Source organism: Arvicola amphibius, chromosome 7 (genome assembly GCF_903992535.2).
Source record: "Arvicola amphibius chromosome 7, mArvAmp1.2, whole genome shotgun sequence".
In the NCBI taxonomy this organism is placed as follows: Eukaryota; Metazoa; Chordata; class Mammalia; order Rodentia; family Cricetidae; genus Arvicola; species Arvicola amphibius.
Genome location: NC_052053.1, coordinates 135,257,723 through 135,277,009, shown reverse-complemented (window position 1 = coordinate 135,277,009; position 19,287 = coordinate 135,257,723). Strand labels below are relative to the sequence as shown.

The 19,287-nt window shown below is 38.2% G+C and overlaps 1 protein-coding gene across 4 annotated transcripts in view; it reads left to right on the top strand.

Moving 5' to 3' along the window:
- The window catches only part of Snx13 (sorting nexin 13), a 99,372-nt gene that overhangs the window by 68,862 nt on the left and 11,223 nt on the right, over positions 1 to 19,287 (top strand). For 3 of the 4 annotated variants that reach the window (XM_038337728.2, XM_038337727.2, XM_038337725.2), the window contains exons 16-20: positions 1,538 to 1,575; positions 5,970 to 6,039; positions 10,605 to 10,777; positions 14,313 to 14,420; positions 16,060 to 16,170. In XM_038337728.2, the coding sequence (XP_038193656.1) occupies positions 1,538 to 1,575; positions 5,970 to 6,039; positions 10,605 to 10,777; positions 14,313 to 14,420; positions 16,060 to 16,170 (500 nt within the window). The remainder of the gene's footprint in view (positions 1 to 1,537; positions 1,576 to 5,969; positions 6,040 to 10,604; positions 10,778 to 14,312; positions 14,421 to 16,059; positions 16,171 to 19,287) is intronic. The other variant, XM_038337726.2, reaches the window with a different exon arrangement.

The window sequence follows — 19,287 nt, the reverse complement described above, 5'->3', positions numbered from 1 at the left end:
GGGACAGGAAACAGTCGGTATATTTATTTACTTTAGGAATCATCTGATTATAAACCAAGAATATTTCTAGATGAAATTGCCCATTTGTGTTTTGTGATAGAGTTCTGGGGAGCTAAGAAATGTTCTTTGTATAACAAGTTATTGAGGGTAGAAGGCGAACCAGCTACTCCTCTTAGAACTGCACAAGTAGTGTTGTCTATTTGAAGATTCATCTAACTAATCAAATTTATATATTTACTAAGGCCTGGAAAAGGTATATTAACGTTAAATTGTATATGAGTAGTGTTTTACCATAGCAGAGACACCATAACTGAAAGTTTAATTTGCTTAGATACATAGTAAAACCCCAGGGGAAAGAAAACATCATTGTTCGTCATTAGTGTTAATAGTTGCTACTTACTTGCTAGTGTTTATTTACATTTTTTTGTTCTTATTCTAACACTTGCATTTTCCCCCAAGTCGGCATACAAAGTTGTGAACCTCTGCATTTTTGTGCCCATTTTTCTCCTGTCTGTTTCTGTCTTTCTCTATAAGCACACATCATCAAGCCTAGCTATATACTTCTAACATTCATTACAAAATTATTTTCTCATCATGATTGCTTAACTAGATGGCATTACATGCAATGATTTCATTAACTAGCGATGTTTTTTCCTGAATTTATGAGGAAACGATGGACAATTAGATTAGATATTTTAAAAACTCGTGTGTTTGTACCTCACACTGAAGACTGATACTGTTGATATATTTAATTCCCTAGAGACAGAAGTCAGACATAACTCTGCAGTTCCCAATGTGCCTCACTCTGAGTTCTTGCCTCGAAACTGAGTCATTCTCATTGCTAAACAACATCATGTGACACATGAGAAAATGAGTAAAAACAATTACCATTGTGACTTAGTGCTTACATGTGAGTGTGTGTGCCGTCAGGTGTGTGCAGATGTTCATTTCCGTGTTAAATTGCCTCGGTAGTTGGAGAGTTAAGGGTTAGTGTAGTGACGAGGTGAGCAGCTGTGTTCCTGCCGCCCGGCTCCCGGCCGCCTGGCTAGCTTATGCCCCGAAATAACAACACACAAACTATTCATTTAAACACTGCGCTGGCCCATTAGTTTCAGCCTCTTACTCACATCTTGACTAACCCATATCTAATAATCTGTGTAACACCACAAGTGGTGTCTTACCGGGAAGGATTCAACATGTCTGACCTGGCGGCTGGCTCCATTGCATCTGTCCCCGAGAGGAGAGGCATGGCGATTGCCTGAGGCATCTGCCTCACTTCCCTTCTTCCCAGCATTCTGTTCTGTCTACTCCACCCACCTAAGGGCTGACCTATCAAATGGGCCAAGGCAGTTTCTTTATTAACCAATGAAATCAACTCAAACAGAAGACTCTCCCACATCAGGTTAGGTATTTAGAATGTAAACAGTTTTATTTGTCTCTCTGCTCTTATTGAGCTGTATTATTGACTTTTAGACCTACGTAAAGTAACAACTTTGTGCTCTTTTGCTGTTTATTAATCTTTATTTTTCTTTTGTAGAATCTTTTAATGGATCTCCTACAGGAAGTATAAATTTGGTAAGTACTACTTATAGGTACTTTAATTAGTAAAGTAGCTTGAAAATAGCGTGGCAGGCTTTTGGTACACGTAAGAAACGTCAAGCTGCCCTACAGAGTGGAAAGACATTGTGCTTTTAAAGAAATGCTAAGTTTGTAGACATCTATCTGTGACTTTTAAAGAAATGCTAAGTTGTAGACATCTATCTGTGACTTTTAAAGAAATGCTAAGTTTGTAGACATCGATCTGTGACTTCGAGTTTCATCTTTAAGAAATGGTGATTAGATCAAACCTGCATAGCTGCAGTTGAATTTTATAAAGGAACTGATTTCTTTATCTCAAATTGGAGGCAGGGGTATCTCTGTGATCTCAGGGCCAGCCTGGTCTACATAGTGAGTTTCATGCCAGCCAGGGCTATATAGTGAGACCATGTCTTTAAAAGAAAAAAGAAAAGGAATTGTTTTTTATCATTTTAAATGCTATATTTATATATTTTTCATCCTTAAAGCTTTAAATCACTTTTCTCTCACTTTCAAAAGAAGTAGTAAATTGTTAAATAACTTTGAGCTTAGTTACTGTTGTGCTGCTGTAAAGAGACGCCCTACACTCTGATAAGGCAGCCCTTAGAAGAAAACATGTAATTGAGGGCTTGCTTACAACGTCAGATGGCTAATTCATATGATCATGCAGGGAAATTGTGGCATCAGACAGGCAGACATGGTACTAGAGAAGTGGCTGAGAGCATCATCTTGATGTGCAGGCAGAGAGAGACACTGTACCAGGTCATTTCTTTTTGGGCCATCAACCAGCTCTCAAAACAATGACATTGAAACTAATTAGTTTTGAAATCTCAGCCTAGAGTTTCTGGCTAACTCTTTAAACATAATTTAACCTGTTTGTCTTTATCTACTTACTGCCTTCTCTTTCCTTCTGTGTACCTTACGTTCACTGCTTTTCTCATGGCTGGCTGGCAGCAGTGCCTGGCTGACTTCCTTGGGCATGTTCCTCTCTCTCCCTGATTTTCTTCTCTCTGGAGCCTAGATTTCTCCTATTTATGCTGCCTGCCTGCCCTGCTTATCCCTCTCCTGCCTAGCTGTTGGCTATTCAACTTTTTATTAGAGCAATAGGTGGCTTAGGCTGGCTAGATGAAACAAACGCAACATATCTTTACATAATTAAACACACATCCTTACATTGTTAAACAAATGCAGTGTAAACAAATGTAACACACCTTTACCCAGGTAAAGTAATATTCTGCAGCATAAACAGATGTCATCTTTACACAGTAAAGTATTCCAAAACAAGAGACTGGGGCTGGTGTGGTCTTGGGAAACCTCAAAGCTCACCCATGTGACATACTTTCTCCAATAAGACTACACCTGCTATTCCTTCCCAAACAGCTCACCAACTGGGAGCTAAACATGTAAACACATGTACCCATGGAGGACATTCTCATTCAGGCTGCCACATATGTACAGAGTGTGTACCAAAACAATTCAAGTTCTTACAAAAAGGGTTTTGTAGTCAGAATTTTCTACCAATTATACCTTACTATTTAGAGATTTAAGAATGATAGGTTTTTAGCATATAAACTCCCCTGGAAATAACTGGTTGTATCTTCCATAATGAACATATTATTTCTCCTGTATATCTGCTCTTGCCATTGGATGGCGAGTCTCCTATAGTACTGTTAGGAAGAGAGTCTAGTGCTCGGTGAAATACTCAGCTCATAGTGTAGAGAGGTAAAGGATGACTTTTACTCCTACGTTTCTTTCCTTTTTTTCTTTTAAATTTTCTAATAAGTTCAGAGGTTTATTGTGACTTCTTTAGAGATCTATTGGAACATACTGTTCCTTATTTGGAAATCACCTCATTGAGTAAATGTTTTTTTCAACATAGAGTATAATTTGCAAAACAGCTGAAACAAAGCAGACACAGGCATGCCAAATTCTTTATAACTTCTAAAATGCTTTATAAACGTTTCACTTGTTATATTTCAGAGTGTCATAACGAAAGGAATTGTTTTTAGAGCAGTCAGTGTCAGCAATAATTTACATCATATACATAGAAACTTTGCAAGCCTTGGAAACTTTTCTCAGTTTGAAATTTTCTAATATTCATATTTATAGTGTTTATACAAATGTTTAAACAGTAATAAAATGTGATTTTTTTCTCATGTCCGAAGTAAGTGCTTTTAGGTTTCTCTCTGTGGTTTTGGATCCTGTCCTGGAACTCACTCTGTAGATCAGGCTGGCCTCAAAGTAACAGATCCGCCGGCCTCTGCCTCCCGAGTGCTGGGATTAAAGGCGTGCACCACCACCACTCAACCAAAAATTTTTAGATTTATTTATTTATCATGTATACAGTGTTCTGCTGTTATATATGCCTGCAGGCCAGAAGAGGGCACCAGACCTCATTATAGATGATTGTTAACCACCATGTGGTTACTGTGAATTGAACTCAGGACCTCTGGAAGAGCAGCCAGTGCTCCTAACCTCTGAGCTATCTTCAGCTCATACTTCTTTTAAATTTAGGCTTTTGTGTAGCTGGAGCCACTCATATTTGCTTTATGATATGAATCAAATTTTAGTGTGTAGCTGAATTTAAAAAATAGAATTATGAACTGAACATCGTTGTTGATTGTAATATACTGAGCAGCGAAAGCACTTAATGCATTGACTGCTGACATGACCCTGTTGAGATTAGCAGGTACATGACTGCTGCCATCTCCACCAGAGACGGTGGTGCGCTTGTGTTTGCTGAGCTAACAGAGAGTTTGTAGTTAGCTGGGCACAGTGGCGTCTGCTGACTGTGTCAGCCTGGGCAGCAGCCCGTAAAGCAGTGAGGAGGGGTAAGAATGTCGAAGTCTGAATTTTGCCATAACATAAAATTAGAAAACAAACGAACCAATGAGCCATTTTCTTTTCCGTGCAAGATGTGTTAAGAATGTTAGCTCAGGGATTATTATATAAACTGATGATCGTAGGGAGATATTAGTGTACTTGTTTTAAAATCACAATTTTCTTTTCCCAAACAGTACTTTTTCCAAATTAGATGTAACTGGAGTTAATACTGTTTTACCACTTAGAATTTCATAGTCTAGTTGTTATTCATTTATGTATGATAATTGCAGCAACATTTCAGAGGTTTTTTAAATCATTTTGTCATATATGTAATATAAAAGAGGATTGTTATAGTTATGCTTTATTTTTGAAAAATTATTGTGAATTTTTGTGCTGTTATTGAAAGAATATATAGTTCATAAATTACAGGTAGATATTGGATATGTAAAATAATTTATTGATTGTGCAATTTGTTTAGAAAACATTGTAGTATGAGCCACAGGAACACTTAAAGTATATGTTTCACTTCTTTCCTAAATATTTTCACTTTTTCTGTGTCCTAACAAAGGTAGAACTGTTATTAATGCATCAATCTTACTAGAGATTAGCTGCAGAGGGGTTTTTGTTGGAGCCAGATGGCAAAGTGCATGCTCCATCTGCTAAATACCAAATCCTGTGCCCCAAAGAAAATACAGTGTTGAGAGAAGCACCTGGTGCAGACGGGAGCAGGTGGAGAGCAGCAGTGTGTCAGCCGGGGGGGCATCAAGGGGGACCTTGCAGGCAGGGTCTTGAGAGAGCAGCTTCCGGTTGCCTGGTCTTGTTGTCTCTGTGTGTCCTGTCTGCCTTGGAGATATGTTTGTGTGGGGGTGCATATGTATGTCACCAAGTGATTTAAAATATAAGCTTACTAGTTTAATAGTTAAATTAATTGTTGATCAATCAGTAATGATTTTGTTTGTAGCATTATAAATTTTACTAACAAAAGTCTTAGTCTGGACTTACATCCGTTTGCTAAGTAGTCACAATGGCTAATTATTATAATAGTTTTCTAAATACTTTACAAATTTTCTCATTAATCTCACATACCCTGTGAGGCAGGTGTCTTTACCCTCCTTTTGTGTGAGGTAAAATAAGTTAACTGATTATTTCTCAGCTAATGAATGTATCTGTCTGAAGTGTATTTCACCATTAATAATTCTTACTGTAAAGAGTTCTCATTTTTAATTTTCTTCCTTTATATTGTCTATAATTGAAACTAAGTTACTGTATGTGGATAAGTAATGAAGAGACTATTGTGGTATGTTAGGTTGGTTTTTTAGTTTCTTTGTTATTTTGTGTAAATACTGGGTCTTGGGCGTGGCTCTGGCAGGTCTCAGATTCAAGGCTGCAGCGCAGGAGCACAGGAGCTTAGTGTTCTTGTCTAGCTCTCTCAGAGAAAGGCCGAGTCTGCTGGTCTCGCTGTGTGGCCATGCACATGGTGTGAAGCACGGGCAAGGAGGTAGCAGTGGTACCTTTGATACAGAATGCCTCTTACTTCTCCTGTAAAGCTTATTCCCTAATTTTTCTTCCAGTCTTTGGATGACCTTTCAAATATGTCCTCTGACGATTCCGGCCAGCTTCATGCCTACATTTCCGACACTGGTAAGAGGCCGTGTGCTGCTCCCCTAAAGACGTGTGATGTGCAGCCCTGTTACCTGCACATTTAGCATTGTGTTCAGCTTGTTTGGGGATCTTGTTTTCTGATATTTTTTAAACAAATTCATTAAGTCCTGTAATGTTTGGTTGCTTGTGTATTTGGATGTTTTTCTTCTCTAAGGTTGCCACATTTGAAAATGTTTACTTTCTAAATTCCAGAGCCAGTCTTTTCTCTTTGTACTTGAGTCTTGCTGACAGTCCCTTTCCTCATTCCCATTTCTTTCTCACAGAGCTCTTGGGTCTGTATTTGCTTTCATGCACTCAGGAGTTGGCAGAGATAGTCGGGGCAGGTGGAATTTGTGCACGTTTCTCATGGACCCTCACAGACGCTTTCGTGGATTGAGCAGCCTAAGGCCTTGCGATAGATAGTCTTACATGGTGCTGATGGTGTTTTCATGGTGGTTTCTCCCCGGCCTCTCACTGCCCTAGAGTGTAGGAGTGAGTGATTTTCTATACTTATGATGAATTATACAGAGATTCATGTCTCAATTAAATTTCATTTAATTTACATTTGAGATTTTGAAAAGAGATTTTGACATGTAATTATAGTTTAAAACATAATGAACTGCATTTTAAAAAATGGCTCTGTTTTCTTATACTTAATGAAGCGAAAGACTCACTTCTCCTCTTTTCTGCTAGATTTCTGGAATAAGTTATCAGTCAGTGGATCCTTCACTTTTTACATGTAGTGAATACACACATTACTTTCTTTGAGGATATCACTAGAGAACACATTGTCAGTTAAAGTAGAGGTCTGGTTATTTTTCCTTTTAACTTTTAAAGCACTTGTCCCACCTTTTTCTTCCATAAATTTTTAAAGAATTAGATAGTCTTCATGTTCTTTCTTGGCTTGTCTTCTAATTTTATGGATGTCTTTTCATGTAATAGGTATTTTTATTTCTTAGAAATACTAAATTTTATGTCTAGAAGAAAACATTTGTGCCCATGTCTCTGGTGTTAATATTTTTCTTTTTAGGCTGTTCTAAGTTTCTAGTTTTTTTTTTTTTTTTTTTTTTTTTTGGTTTTTCGAGACAGGATTTCTCTGCAGCTTTAAAGCCTGTCCTGGAACTAGCTCTTGTAGACCAGGCTGGTCTCGAACTTACAGAGATCCGCCTGCCTTGGCCTCCCGAGTGCTGGGATTAAAGGCGTGCGCCACCACTGCCCGGCAACGTTTCTAGTTGTTTTATCAGTTGTTTATTTTTAACACTATATCCTTTAAATGCGTGAAAGCATAAAACAAAACGTTTTTAGTAAATTGCTTTGTCCCTCATTCAAACATGCAGAACTTCTGGGGAGGTGGTATCATATCGTGGGATTGAGAGCACAGCTCTTGACCAGTTGCCGGGCTCAGGGCTCAGACTCCACTCTGTAGCTCCAGTTAGAGGAGCTCCTGTTAGGTCTCTGCTGGAGTTTCCTGACCTGTGAAGTGGAGCCTTGATAGAAACGCCTGTCTTGTGGGGTAGCTGTGTGGGCGTATCTGACCACTGGACACTGATCCATGATCTCATGACCTTAGCATTCTTGTTCTGAGCATAAAACTACAGTTCCACGCCTTGCTGCTCTAAGACTGGTCCATGACCTCCAGTGTTTCCCTTTTCTCACCAAAATTATCTGTTTTCTGTATTTTAAAGACGACAACGTCATTATTCTTGTTGTCCGTGCACCTGGGTAGTCTCTTTTCCCTAGCCATTTGTGACACTCTTGATTATCCTTTAAAAGTGCCGTGCTCCATGTTCACTGTCTCTTCTGACCTTTGGTGTCTCCTTGTTCTCACTAATTCATAGTTGGTTGTAGTGAGCTGCCTGATTGGCTTCTACGCTATCTTTTTCAAACAGCCCTTGAGCACAATTGATAAAGCCAATCCTTGATTGATCTGGCCACTGTGTTTTAAAAAACCAAATCTTTAGCTTGATGAAAGTCATTTATTATTTGATATGCCTAAGTCCGTAAGAGCAAGTTGACGGTAAAATGTGAGCATTGTATATAGCCAAACCGCGCGTGTAGAATGTGACGACCAGAGCGTCTGTGACTAATGTTATCATCAGTACAGTTATCATTGGCCAAATAAAATACATTGGTAATATATTTAAAGGTAAAGAAAGACAATTTTAAGTAGGAAGTACATATTTTAGCATGAGGCTTTGTTCATGTATATTTGGCAATATAGATATCTACTTCTATGTTATTAAAATAATTAGCTAAGAAGGTATATAGAACTCCTTTGAGATGATTTGAAAGACAGCAAAACATTTAGTCAGCTCTAAAACCTCTCTTTCGTGTTTTCACAGTGGGTTATTGTAATCTATCATTATATCGGTCTTAGAGTTTTGGTTAGTATAATAGCCTAAACTGCCACAATGCCTTCCACATATGGCAGTCTTGTCAAACTAGCTGGAGAAGTGTACAGGTGCCATGGCCATGAGGAGAAACAAGTCCTTGGGAGTGAAGCAGCAGTGGCGCCCAGCGAGACTCACAGTAGCATAAAGACCACTGTCCTGGTTTTGATGGCCTTTTTATGCCCTCAGTTTAGGGGCAGCAGAACTGTGTCCTTCAGTCAGTGGCCTAGAGGACAGATTGATGTGAAACAAGAACTAGGAAAACTTAGTTTAGATTCATGTATGAAAACTGAGAAGTGGAAAGCCATAGTCGGGAATGGTATCTGATAGCCCTCCAAAGCAAAGCGCCAGTCTGCGCCTCCATGAGTGTCTCATCTCACTGTCCTGTCGCCAGATACCCCAGCGTCCCCACAGATGCTCCGCTCTCCTACGTGAAGTCAGAGTGTTCACCTGTGACCTGTGCGTGTACTCCCATATATTTTGATCATCTCTAGATTGGAAACCCAGTACAGTGAAATGCTATATAAACAACTGATGTACTTTATTGGCTAGAGAATAAGAACAAAGATAAAAAGTCTGTATGTACCAGTACAAGCACGTTTAAATTGAAGTATACAGAAGGCCAGCAGTTAAAATCACTTAGAGTGGCAACAGCTTTCCTTGTGCCTTCTTTCATAAGCCCAGAGCTCTGAGATGCTGAGCTTGAAAGTGGATTTCAGAAAGCAGCTCCAGGAGGAAACAGGAGCCACAGTAAGGAAAGTTGTGTTCTTGAAAAATCAGAAATAACAATCTTAATAGTGCGTAGATACATTGAAAATATTCAGGAAAATAAATCCTAAGGTAAGCATGAAAAGAAGAACCAAGGGGAGAATGTAAAATAAGAAATACAGTGGCTAAAAATTCAGATGGATGCCCAGTTAAGAATTTGAGTAAAGGGGCTAAACTTCCATGTTGGCTGCCACCTGTGGCAGTGTTATGAAAATGGCAGAAAGAAGTGTGCAGGTGCCATAGGCTATGAGGGAAAAGGATGGCTCAGTTGGTAAAGTGCTTGCCATAGAAGCATGAGGGTGGTCACTTAGAGCCCCAGCATCCTGTCCTATCGTAGCAGTGCAGCGTGCTCTTGGAAACCTTGCAGGGCAGGTGGAGAGAGGAGTATCCGTGGGGATTGCTGGTCAGCTAGGCTAGTCAGTTCTGTGAACAGCTCCATTGAGAGACTGCCTTCAACAAAAGTAGAGAGACTGAGAGATGTATCTGAGGTTCGTCATTAGCTTTTCCATGAATGTACACACATGCCTGCATTACTGCAGGTGTATACACACTAGATACTCGAGAGGCACCGAAGCTTTGGAGACTTAGAGCAGTGGTTCTCAACCCATGAGTCAGGACCCTTTCTGGTGTTGCATGTCAGATATCCTGTATATCATATGTATACAGTATGATTCATAATAGTATCAAAATTAGTTATGTTTTTTTGGGGGGTCAGCACATGATGAGGAACTATATTAAAGGGTTGCAGCATTAGGAAGCTAGAGTCAGACAGTAAGCTTAGAGAAGAGCTTGATTTAGAGTTCTTGTCTTTACCTGAGATTAGTACAAAGTAGAGCAGGATTTCACCTTTAAAGGCTCACTGACTTATATGGTATATGGAAAATCAGTGGGATGAGGGCTTATTTATTGATTGATTGCTTGCTGCTTTTGCTAACTTCTAGAATAAACTCCATTTGTGAGTTGGTGAATGTAATTGGTAGTTCTGAGGAAAGAATCACCAGGAGATGAGCCTTACCCTTTGGCTTTTTTGTGATTCTTTAGTTGGACAGATTTTAGTTGACTGTGAATGAACAGTAAAGGCTGTGGTTAAGTTTCCAGGGTTCCTGGTGTGTGAACTTTGGGAGACCCCACTGCTTCAACGCATTCTTAATAACGACTGAAAGCTCTCAGGAAGAGCTGCAGTGGCCGCTGGCATCACTAGACTTTACCTTGTCTTATGTGTAGTCGTTGTAGAAGACCGTGAACTTGTGAGCACAGAGCATTGGAATCTGTTTTATCCTCTGAAGCCATTCTTTCATCTGTCATTTCAAATTCTTCATTTCATGGTGTCTTTTTTGTTTGTTTTTGTTCTTCATCTTCCTCCTTTTTGTGTCTTTTGTTCCTCTTCATTTTGTTTGAAATGACTAGTATATGCTGACTATGACCCATATGCTGTGGCAGGCGTTTGTAATGATCATGGCAAGACATATGCGCTGTACGCCATCACTGTACACCGGCGCAACCTAAACACCGAGGAGATGTGGAAAACCTACCGGCGTTACAGTGACTTCCATGACTTCCACATGAGAATCACTGAGCAGGTAATAAGGTTTGTAAAACCTGTGGCCTTTATACTGTTTGTTGGTTCAGCTTTGAATCTACATTTCTCTAAGAATGTTCACATTGTATAAAGTTAATGAGAGAAAATAAGGTACTGATATTTATATAATTGGTATAATTGGTGGCATGGTTTTAAGCAGTGAACCACTAAATCAGATGTAGAAACTTGAACCAGTCTCACTCATTGCGGAGTAACAACAAAGCACCATCGTCTTGAAACTGGAAAAGTTTGGACATGGATGGAGGGAAGGGGGATCTCTGCAGACGTGGTGGTTTGCAGAGGGGAAGAAGACTGCTAGGACCATCTGAACATGGTGGTGAGTTTCAGAGGCATAACTTAAAGCTACAGTTATTTTGAATGGTACTTGCACCCAACAATGTTGCTGAAACCTGGGGACTTTGCTTAAGTTATTTTGAACTACAGTCTAAAATGGACCTGACATTAAACAAATACTGTTTTAAATTCTTACTAAATTTAACCTTGTTTTGTGAAAGTAACTATAAAGACTTAACGTTGAATGAAAAGAAACTGTTTATTATTTTTGAAAAGCTATTTTTTCTTCTCCTTAGAACAATACCAGATGAGAGATGGAATAGGTAATGTGTGGAGCTGTTTTCCCCGTTGAAAGTCTTTGATTGATCAAAATATTAGTTATATAAGTAGTATCAAGCCAATAACATTAAGATAATGCCTAATTGAGTTTTACATAACATTGTTCTGTAGAAATAAGACTTAATATATTTGAAAAAATATGGTTGGTACCATGATAGTCTCATTAAAATATTTAGTAGAGTAGGATAAACTAAGAACTTTGAAATTATTAAAAACAAGAGGTTGCTGATCAACTTCTCTATTAGTAATAGGTCTGATTTTAATGCAATAAGTAATTATCTTTGTGCATGTCTTTTCATTTATATTTTTCTGTGTCAATAGATCTTTTATGAAGGACTCTCCAACTCCCATTGGAGAAAAGCTGTTTACTTCTTATGTATCAGATCATTGTCTAAAAGCAGGCAGCTCACATAGCTCTTTCATGCACTTGAACTGCTCATAAGTGTATAAAAACTACTAATGACCGAAAGCAGTTTCACTTAGTGTACATTGGTGAGAGTTTGGTTTATAGGACATTTTTTCTGTGGACAGATAGCTGTAGTTTCTCTCTTAGCACAAGTGAGTAAGTAGTGTTTTAAAGTGAAATGATTTTAAAATTGGTTTCTTCTCACTATAAGTAAATGAACTACCATTTTCTTTAAAGACCTTAATAAATAGTCTTTATGGACAGGTTGATAAAAATTAAAAATTTAATGTTATATGCATTTTAAAATGGCCAGAACTGTCCATTCATTTATTTTGAAAGATTTGTTGAGTTTCTCTTCTGTGGCTGACTCTTCCCAGTTCCAGGGAAGCAGTGGAGCTGACAGGCAGCGTCTTGTCTGCATGGGTGCACACACACTGGTGCCAGTGATGTTATTAAAGACTCGTTTTACAAGTGAATAAGGGAGTTATGTGTTTGAGAATTAACACATTTTGACTTTTTTAGATATAACTTATTCTGCTTCAACAACTTTTAGTGGTGTATTAAGAATCTAGACCCAATGTGTTTAATGTTAAAAGATAAAATCTTTGAGCTTAGAGTGTCTATGATTTATATTTAGTATAAGAGTTCTTTATAGAGGACATTCTAATTTAATATGTGTCAATTTTTACTTATTTGGACATTTTTCTATTTTTCAAAATATTCCTGTGTTTATAGCTTATATAAAATTTACTGCCTTTTCTCATGACAGTAATATAGAATACTGATGTCCAGGCAGATAACTTAGAAAGGATTGTGTCCTTAAAATATAGACTTTCTATTTTGTGATGTTAAGTTACAGCTGTTGTTGTTAGCATTTTAAAGTTTATGGAAAAATTCTTATTTTAATGACTGCTGGCATTTTTGTTCATAAAATACTCAGACTGTGTAAATCACATGATGGAAATAATTCTAAAAGCTGGAAGCCTGAGGTCCAGGGTTGACAGGTTTGGTGTCTGAGGTTTCCAGGTTGTCTCAGACAAGGCCATGGCCTCTCCCAGTATGTGTGCATTCCTGGTGTGTGCTGTCCTCCCCTGGGGATGGCAGAGTCAGCTTGACTTACAGCTTACTCCAGACTAACTTAGTGACCTCACTAAAGGCCTGGTCTTGAACATATGATTATGAGCAGGGTTCAGAGTCAAGGCCTTCAGCATGTGAACTTGGGGGAATGGTTCAGATCCTTGCACTTTGGTAAGAAAGGAAGCCAAGTGGGTAATTTAGAGTCATATACATAAATAATATTTAGGAGGTTGTCTATCTTTTAAAATAGCATAGGATGTTGACTTCCACAATGTAATTTAAAAAAGGGGGGAGGGGGTTCATCGATGTACCAGACAGCCTGTTTTACATATTGTATTATATGAAGACTTATTTCTTCTGGCTTATTTATAACCTTATTTGTGAGTTATTACTGCACTGTACTTTCAACTTATTGTCCCTATCCATTTTTTTTTATTGATAATAACTGAGACAAAGGAATTATTTTGCACATAGAGTGTGCAGTGAACGGGTTCATGTTCTCACTCTAAACAGCCATTACATATTCCGCTGTGTCCGTTTGTCAGAATCTTCCAGCTTGAGATGCAAATGATTCTGAACCTCATTCTCTCTCTCCCTTTCTCTCATCTGCGATAGGAATTAGTTTTCTTTATTGAAATGATGTAGTTTTTTTTTAAAGGATGCTTTTAAAAACTTTGCTTACTTCAGTGAATTTATTATGGAAAGAGAGAAGGGACTGCCTGAAGCTTCAGGTACTGGCAGTTGGCCGGGCCATTCCTAGGGCAGTCTTGCTCTTAGACCGTTTTAGCAAGCACTGTACTAAGAGCTTGTGCTTGAGAAGGTGCATTTCTGGCATGGACCATGAAGATGCACCCAAATGTTAAGTCTGTAGCAGCTAGGCTGCCGGCTTGCTTTTTCATAGTGTAATCCATGATGAGGAAATATTATTAATGCTTATTATAGTTGTATACAGAGCTGTAGTATAGTTGCTGCCTATACTTAATAATTTGTCTTTTCGGCTTTTTAAAGATATATATTACAGTGATTATTTTATTTTCATTAATATTAGATTAGTTTTTATGAGATTAACAAGCCATAATGTCATAACTTTGATTTTAAATTTTAAATCTTTACTACTCTGTTCATGAGTCAAATGGTTGCTAAGAAAAGTATTAGCCTTATTATAAAATTGTGAATAATCTGAAATTAGAATGCCAAACTGAGACTTCATATGGCAAATGCCCATTTTTATTTTTACCCGCCTTTGTTATTCTTTATTCTTTATTATAAAAAAGGGTTACTGTCTTTTTGGCTTTGGGGACAAGATTTTTGTGATGTTTTGTTTAATGTAAGAAAATATAACCTCAAATTAAGAAATTGTTATGTGGAAATCATTTCTCTTAAAAATTAAGAGAACTTCCGAATGTATTTTGTCTTGTAGTTTGAAAATCTGTCGAGCATTTTGAAACTCCCTGGTAAAAAGACCTTTAACAACATGGACAGAGACTTTTTAGAAAAGAGGAAAAAAGATTTAAATGCCTATTTACAGGTAAGGCCATCTTCCTATTTCCCATAGATTCATTCACTATGATAGAAACGTAGAGTGGATCTCCTCCTCGAGTTAGTCTGGTACAGCATGTGCTTGGCCTGCGGTGACCCGGGCTCTGTCTCCAGCCGTCTTAGCAGAAGAACGAAAACACAGCTGAGCTGTGATAGTGGACTAATAATCAGTTTTGAGGAGTGTATCAAATTGACATGTAGTCTTTTAAATAGTTTATTATTTCTATATTTAGTGGTAAACGTTTTCTTTTAAGCACCAAGACTTTTTTCTTTATGTTTAGATGAGTATTTGTAGCATGTTTTTCAGATTATTGTATGTAGATACATCATATTCCATACCCAACAGTTAAATGCTCCCAGTTCAATAAATAGTAACTTTTCATGTGACCACAAAAACCAGTACAATTTTTTGTTCTCCAGATAGTTCAAGAGAGAAATTGAGCTGAATATGCTTCTTGGATCCATAATCTTGGTCATAAAATTTTCTCATAGGAAACAGCAAAGCACATTTTACATGTTACATATTGCACAGGCTGGTAGGATGCCCAGAGATGAATTTTATATCTGAATACGCAGAACCCAGGTGGAGTTTATCCTAGTTAGTGTCTCAGAAGGACGTCCCTGCAGTGGACAGTGTCCATTGCTCAGCTCATTGTCTTCTGCAGGAGGGATCAGCACACTGCAGCCAACAGATAAGCTCCTGTTTGGGAGCAAGAATTTTTATCTGTTGCCTGTAGCTGTTTTCTTTCTTTTCTTTTCCTTTCTTTCTCTCCTTTCTTCTCTGTCCCTCCCTCCCTACTTACTTCTTTTCTTCCTCCTTCCTTCCTCCTTCCTTCCATCTTCATAAGCAGGAGACTTGAATAGTTACGGTAGGGACTCATTGGTCATAACCTACATAATTATTATATGGCTCTTTTAGAAAAAGATTTAGGAAGCCCCTTAGAATCGAGTGAAATTTAAAAGATAATATACTGAATATTTTGTTTAGAAGTGTTTCCTTTAATGTCTTCTCTTAAATATTCACACCTGTGACTAGCTTTGCTTATGACTGTAATTGTTCTTACCTGTTGTCTACTGAAAGGACAGGAAGAGAAGGAAGTAAAGGGGCAGCCACTGACCTTCGTTTTCTCCCAACTCGAAACTGAATGCATGAACGCTGCGTTTCTAAAACTCTTTTTAAACATTTTGCCTGAAAAATACTCAGTTTTGGTTCTAGTTTATGTTTGTACCGTTGATGGCTTTTCCAAAATGAAGTACTATAAGTCTATTTTTAACGGTAGCTCTACTGTATAATTTTAACTCATGTATCACACCTTGTGGCGTAGAACGAACTAAGCTAGACTATATTAAGTTCATTAGCATTTGTGGAAGCAGTATTTTGTTTTGTACTTTTTAAGTAACACTTGAAAGTTTTTATTTATGTATATCATAAAATTTTGATTTTATTAATGTTAAACTTTAGCATAATTATATAAAAACACAGTTTTCTAATGTGTGTTTGAATTGTGGAGTCAGAAAATAAAGTATTTTATATTCTTAAATTATAAGATATCTTACATTATAGGATGGAATTATAAACAATCTTTTCCCTATTTTACCATCCTGAACTACCTTCTTTTCCCTGTTAGCTACTCTTAACTCCTGAGATGATGAAAGCATCCCCAGCCTTGGCGCACTGTGTGTTTGATTTCCTTGAGAACAAAGCCTACAGTAAAGGGAAAGGAGATTTTGCTCGCAAGGTAAGCATGGTGTTAAACTTCCTTTTAAGATATTCTTTCATGGCTCCTTTTTAAAAAAGAAAAATACAGATCTACACATTTTAAAATGATATACTAAGTGCATCTAGGCATGTTGGCTTTAATCCGTGCACTGTTGCCTGGGATATCTGCTAATCCTAAAGATGGAGGAGAAAGACCACCAATCCAAATCATCATAACCACATTAATCAAGCAGTTAATAAAGACAAGTTTGTGTGTATGTGTGTATGAGCTCTCTCTCTCTCTCTCTCTCTCTCTCTCTCTCTCTCTCTCTCTAAAAGTGGGGTTCAGGATATCAGCATTGGATGGGAGGAGAAAACAGTTTTTATTGCTCAGTTGCTCAGGGCTAGGACCTTTCCAAGTGGGAGATTTGGTGGGCAAAATGGGGGGGGGGTTACACAGGGAGTACATTAACTTGAAATGAAGACCTGACTACTAGATGGTCATAAGATGGTAATAACAATCCTTTGAAACAAAGATAGGATTGCAAGGTGGTTGGGATAGTTTTGGAAACAGAGATATGGTTGCTGTTTCCCAGAATAGGCAGTACAAGAACCATTTGTAGTGAAGGTACAGGTTGGGGGCATGGCCGGTCCTTGAGAAACAGGTTTATTAAAGAACAGGAATGAGCCTAGTTTGTCTTTGACTATAAAATGGCCTTCAGGCACAGGATGAAGGCAGACTGGTTTGTGTTATCTCATATACAAGCTCACGTAGCGATCTAGTGGAGCTTAAAAGAAAGAAAAACAAGGGAACAGATTTTAAAAATAGTTAATTAAGGAATGTTTGCCTAAAACAGGCTACAAGCTTTTTATTGTTTTGAGTTGGAAATGTTTTTTATTGGGAGGAAATGTCTTTTATTTCAATTAAAGATGAGTCAAATGTTAACTAGGATGCGTTCTGAAAGTATTTCTATATGTTGAGTGGAATATTTATTATTTAAAGAGTTTTAGTTACTTTACAATGTGGAACCAGACATGCTTTTGGACTGTGTATTGTATGAGCGGAAGCCAGGTAACAGGTCTTCAAGGTCCTGTCCTGTCTTTGCTAGCAGTCTGCATTGGATTGTGTTTCATTTTGCTACTGTAATTTTCTCAAGAAATGAAGATGTAACTCTTTATTTTAAGCCATAGCAAGAAGTAGCAATTTCAGACAAAATTCCAGTGTGTTTTGTGTTAGTAGAACAGAGAGCTGAGTAGAGCTCAGCTTAAAGAAGAAACAGGTGTGTAAGTCACATGTGCTGACACTGGCCCTCCGTGATTTACTCCTGTGCCTCGTTCTTGTCTGTTTTCAGAACATTTCAGAATATTTCCTAGTTCTGTTAGTCATGGAGTGGACATTTATGAATTTCTCTGTAGTAAATATTATATTAGAGAGCTACAACTTTCTCTTTAGTTGCATGTTTTAAATTTGATACTAGATAGATATTCTCCTAAGGTCCTGTTTTTAGGATTCTGCATGTCAAACTGGACATGGTGGCACAGACCTTAAATACCCAGGACTCAGGAGGCAGAAGCAAGCAGATCACTGAGTTCAGGTCATCGTGGTCCACAGAAAGAGTTCCAGGACAGCCAGTGCTACACAGTGCAACCCTGTCTTGGAGAAACAAAACAGAAAATTAATTCTACCTGTGTATTGTTGATTAAGATTGAATATTTCATAAAGCATGCATATCAGCTTTACTGATGGCTGTCCTACGTTTCTATTGCTGTGGTAAAAGACCAGGACAACTTTCTGGAGCATATGGTGTCAGAGCAGAGGCATGGCATCAGGGACAGCTGAGTGCTTGTGTCTTGATCTGCAAATAGAAGGCAGAGCACTGCAGATAGCTTGACTCTGTAGACCTCAGCACCCTACCCCAGTGAAACACCTCCTCAAGTCCATAGTTTCTAATCCTTCCCAAACAGTGCCATCATCTGTGGAGCAGTATTCAAATATATGAGCCGTTCTCACTCAGACCATCACACTCACTCTCTGGCCTCCATAGGCTCGTGGCCATACATACACAGTGCAGAATGATTCAGTCTTCATATCTCTCACAGTCTCAAGGCCATGTCCAGAGTCTCTTCTGAGTCTCAAGGCATTCTCTTAACTGTCAGCCCCTGTAAGAATTAAAAAGCCAATATCAAACTTCCAACATGTGATTTCACAGAATATACCTTACCATTCCAAAAGGGAGGATCTGAGGAAATTTTGGACCAAAGCTGTAACTGGAGATTTCTCTCCACCCACCAGTTCCTGAACAACTGCTCTGAGGCTTAATATTAATGACAAACTGGCCTATTAGCTCAGGCTTTTTATTAACTAGCTTTTACAACTTAAATTAACCCTTTTCTGTTAGTCTATATTTTACCATGAGGCTCAGGGCTTGTTATCTCACATCTTGCTGCTTTGGTGGCTGCTGGTATCTCCTGATTCTGCCTACTTTCTCCCTGTATTCAGTTTGGGTTTCCTGCCTAGCTGTATTCTGCCCTGCCATAGGCCAAAATAGCTTCTTTATTAACCAATGATAATAAAACATATTCACAGCATACAAAGAATGTGCCGCATCACAAAGAAGACCGAAATCCAGGAGGGAAACTGCGAGTCTGTAGCTCTAGTTCCATGTCTGACATCAAAAGGCCCAGGTGGCTCCCCCTTCTGGCTTTGCCCTCTGCCGTGGGCGTCTGTCATGACTCCTCCCACTCTCTCTGTAGCCCTTGGCAGATGTCTTATGCTATGGCAAATATTTCACTATTGCTTTGGATTATGGTGGAAGTTAATTAAGTAATAGTTAATTCTATTTGTTTCAATATTTGTTTGGGAAGGTATTCAGAATTTCAATAATTAAACAATGAAGGCTTATATTCCTATCCTAACAGTATCCTCCTCAGTCAGATTTTCAAATCACATAAATGAATTATGAAGATACATTCTAAAGTATACTAAGTCAACAGGTATGTGTGTGTGTGTGTGTGTGTGTGTGTGTGTGTGTAATGTTTAATGCAATGGCATACTATTGACAAGAAAATCATTTTGTCTTCCCATGGTAGTACTCTATATTTTCTTAGGCTCCTGAGTTGTGTAACTGATCTGAATATAATTTCTTTTTTTGCTTTA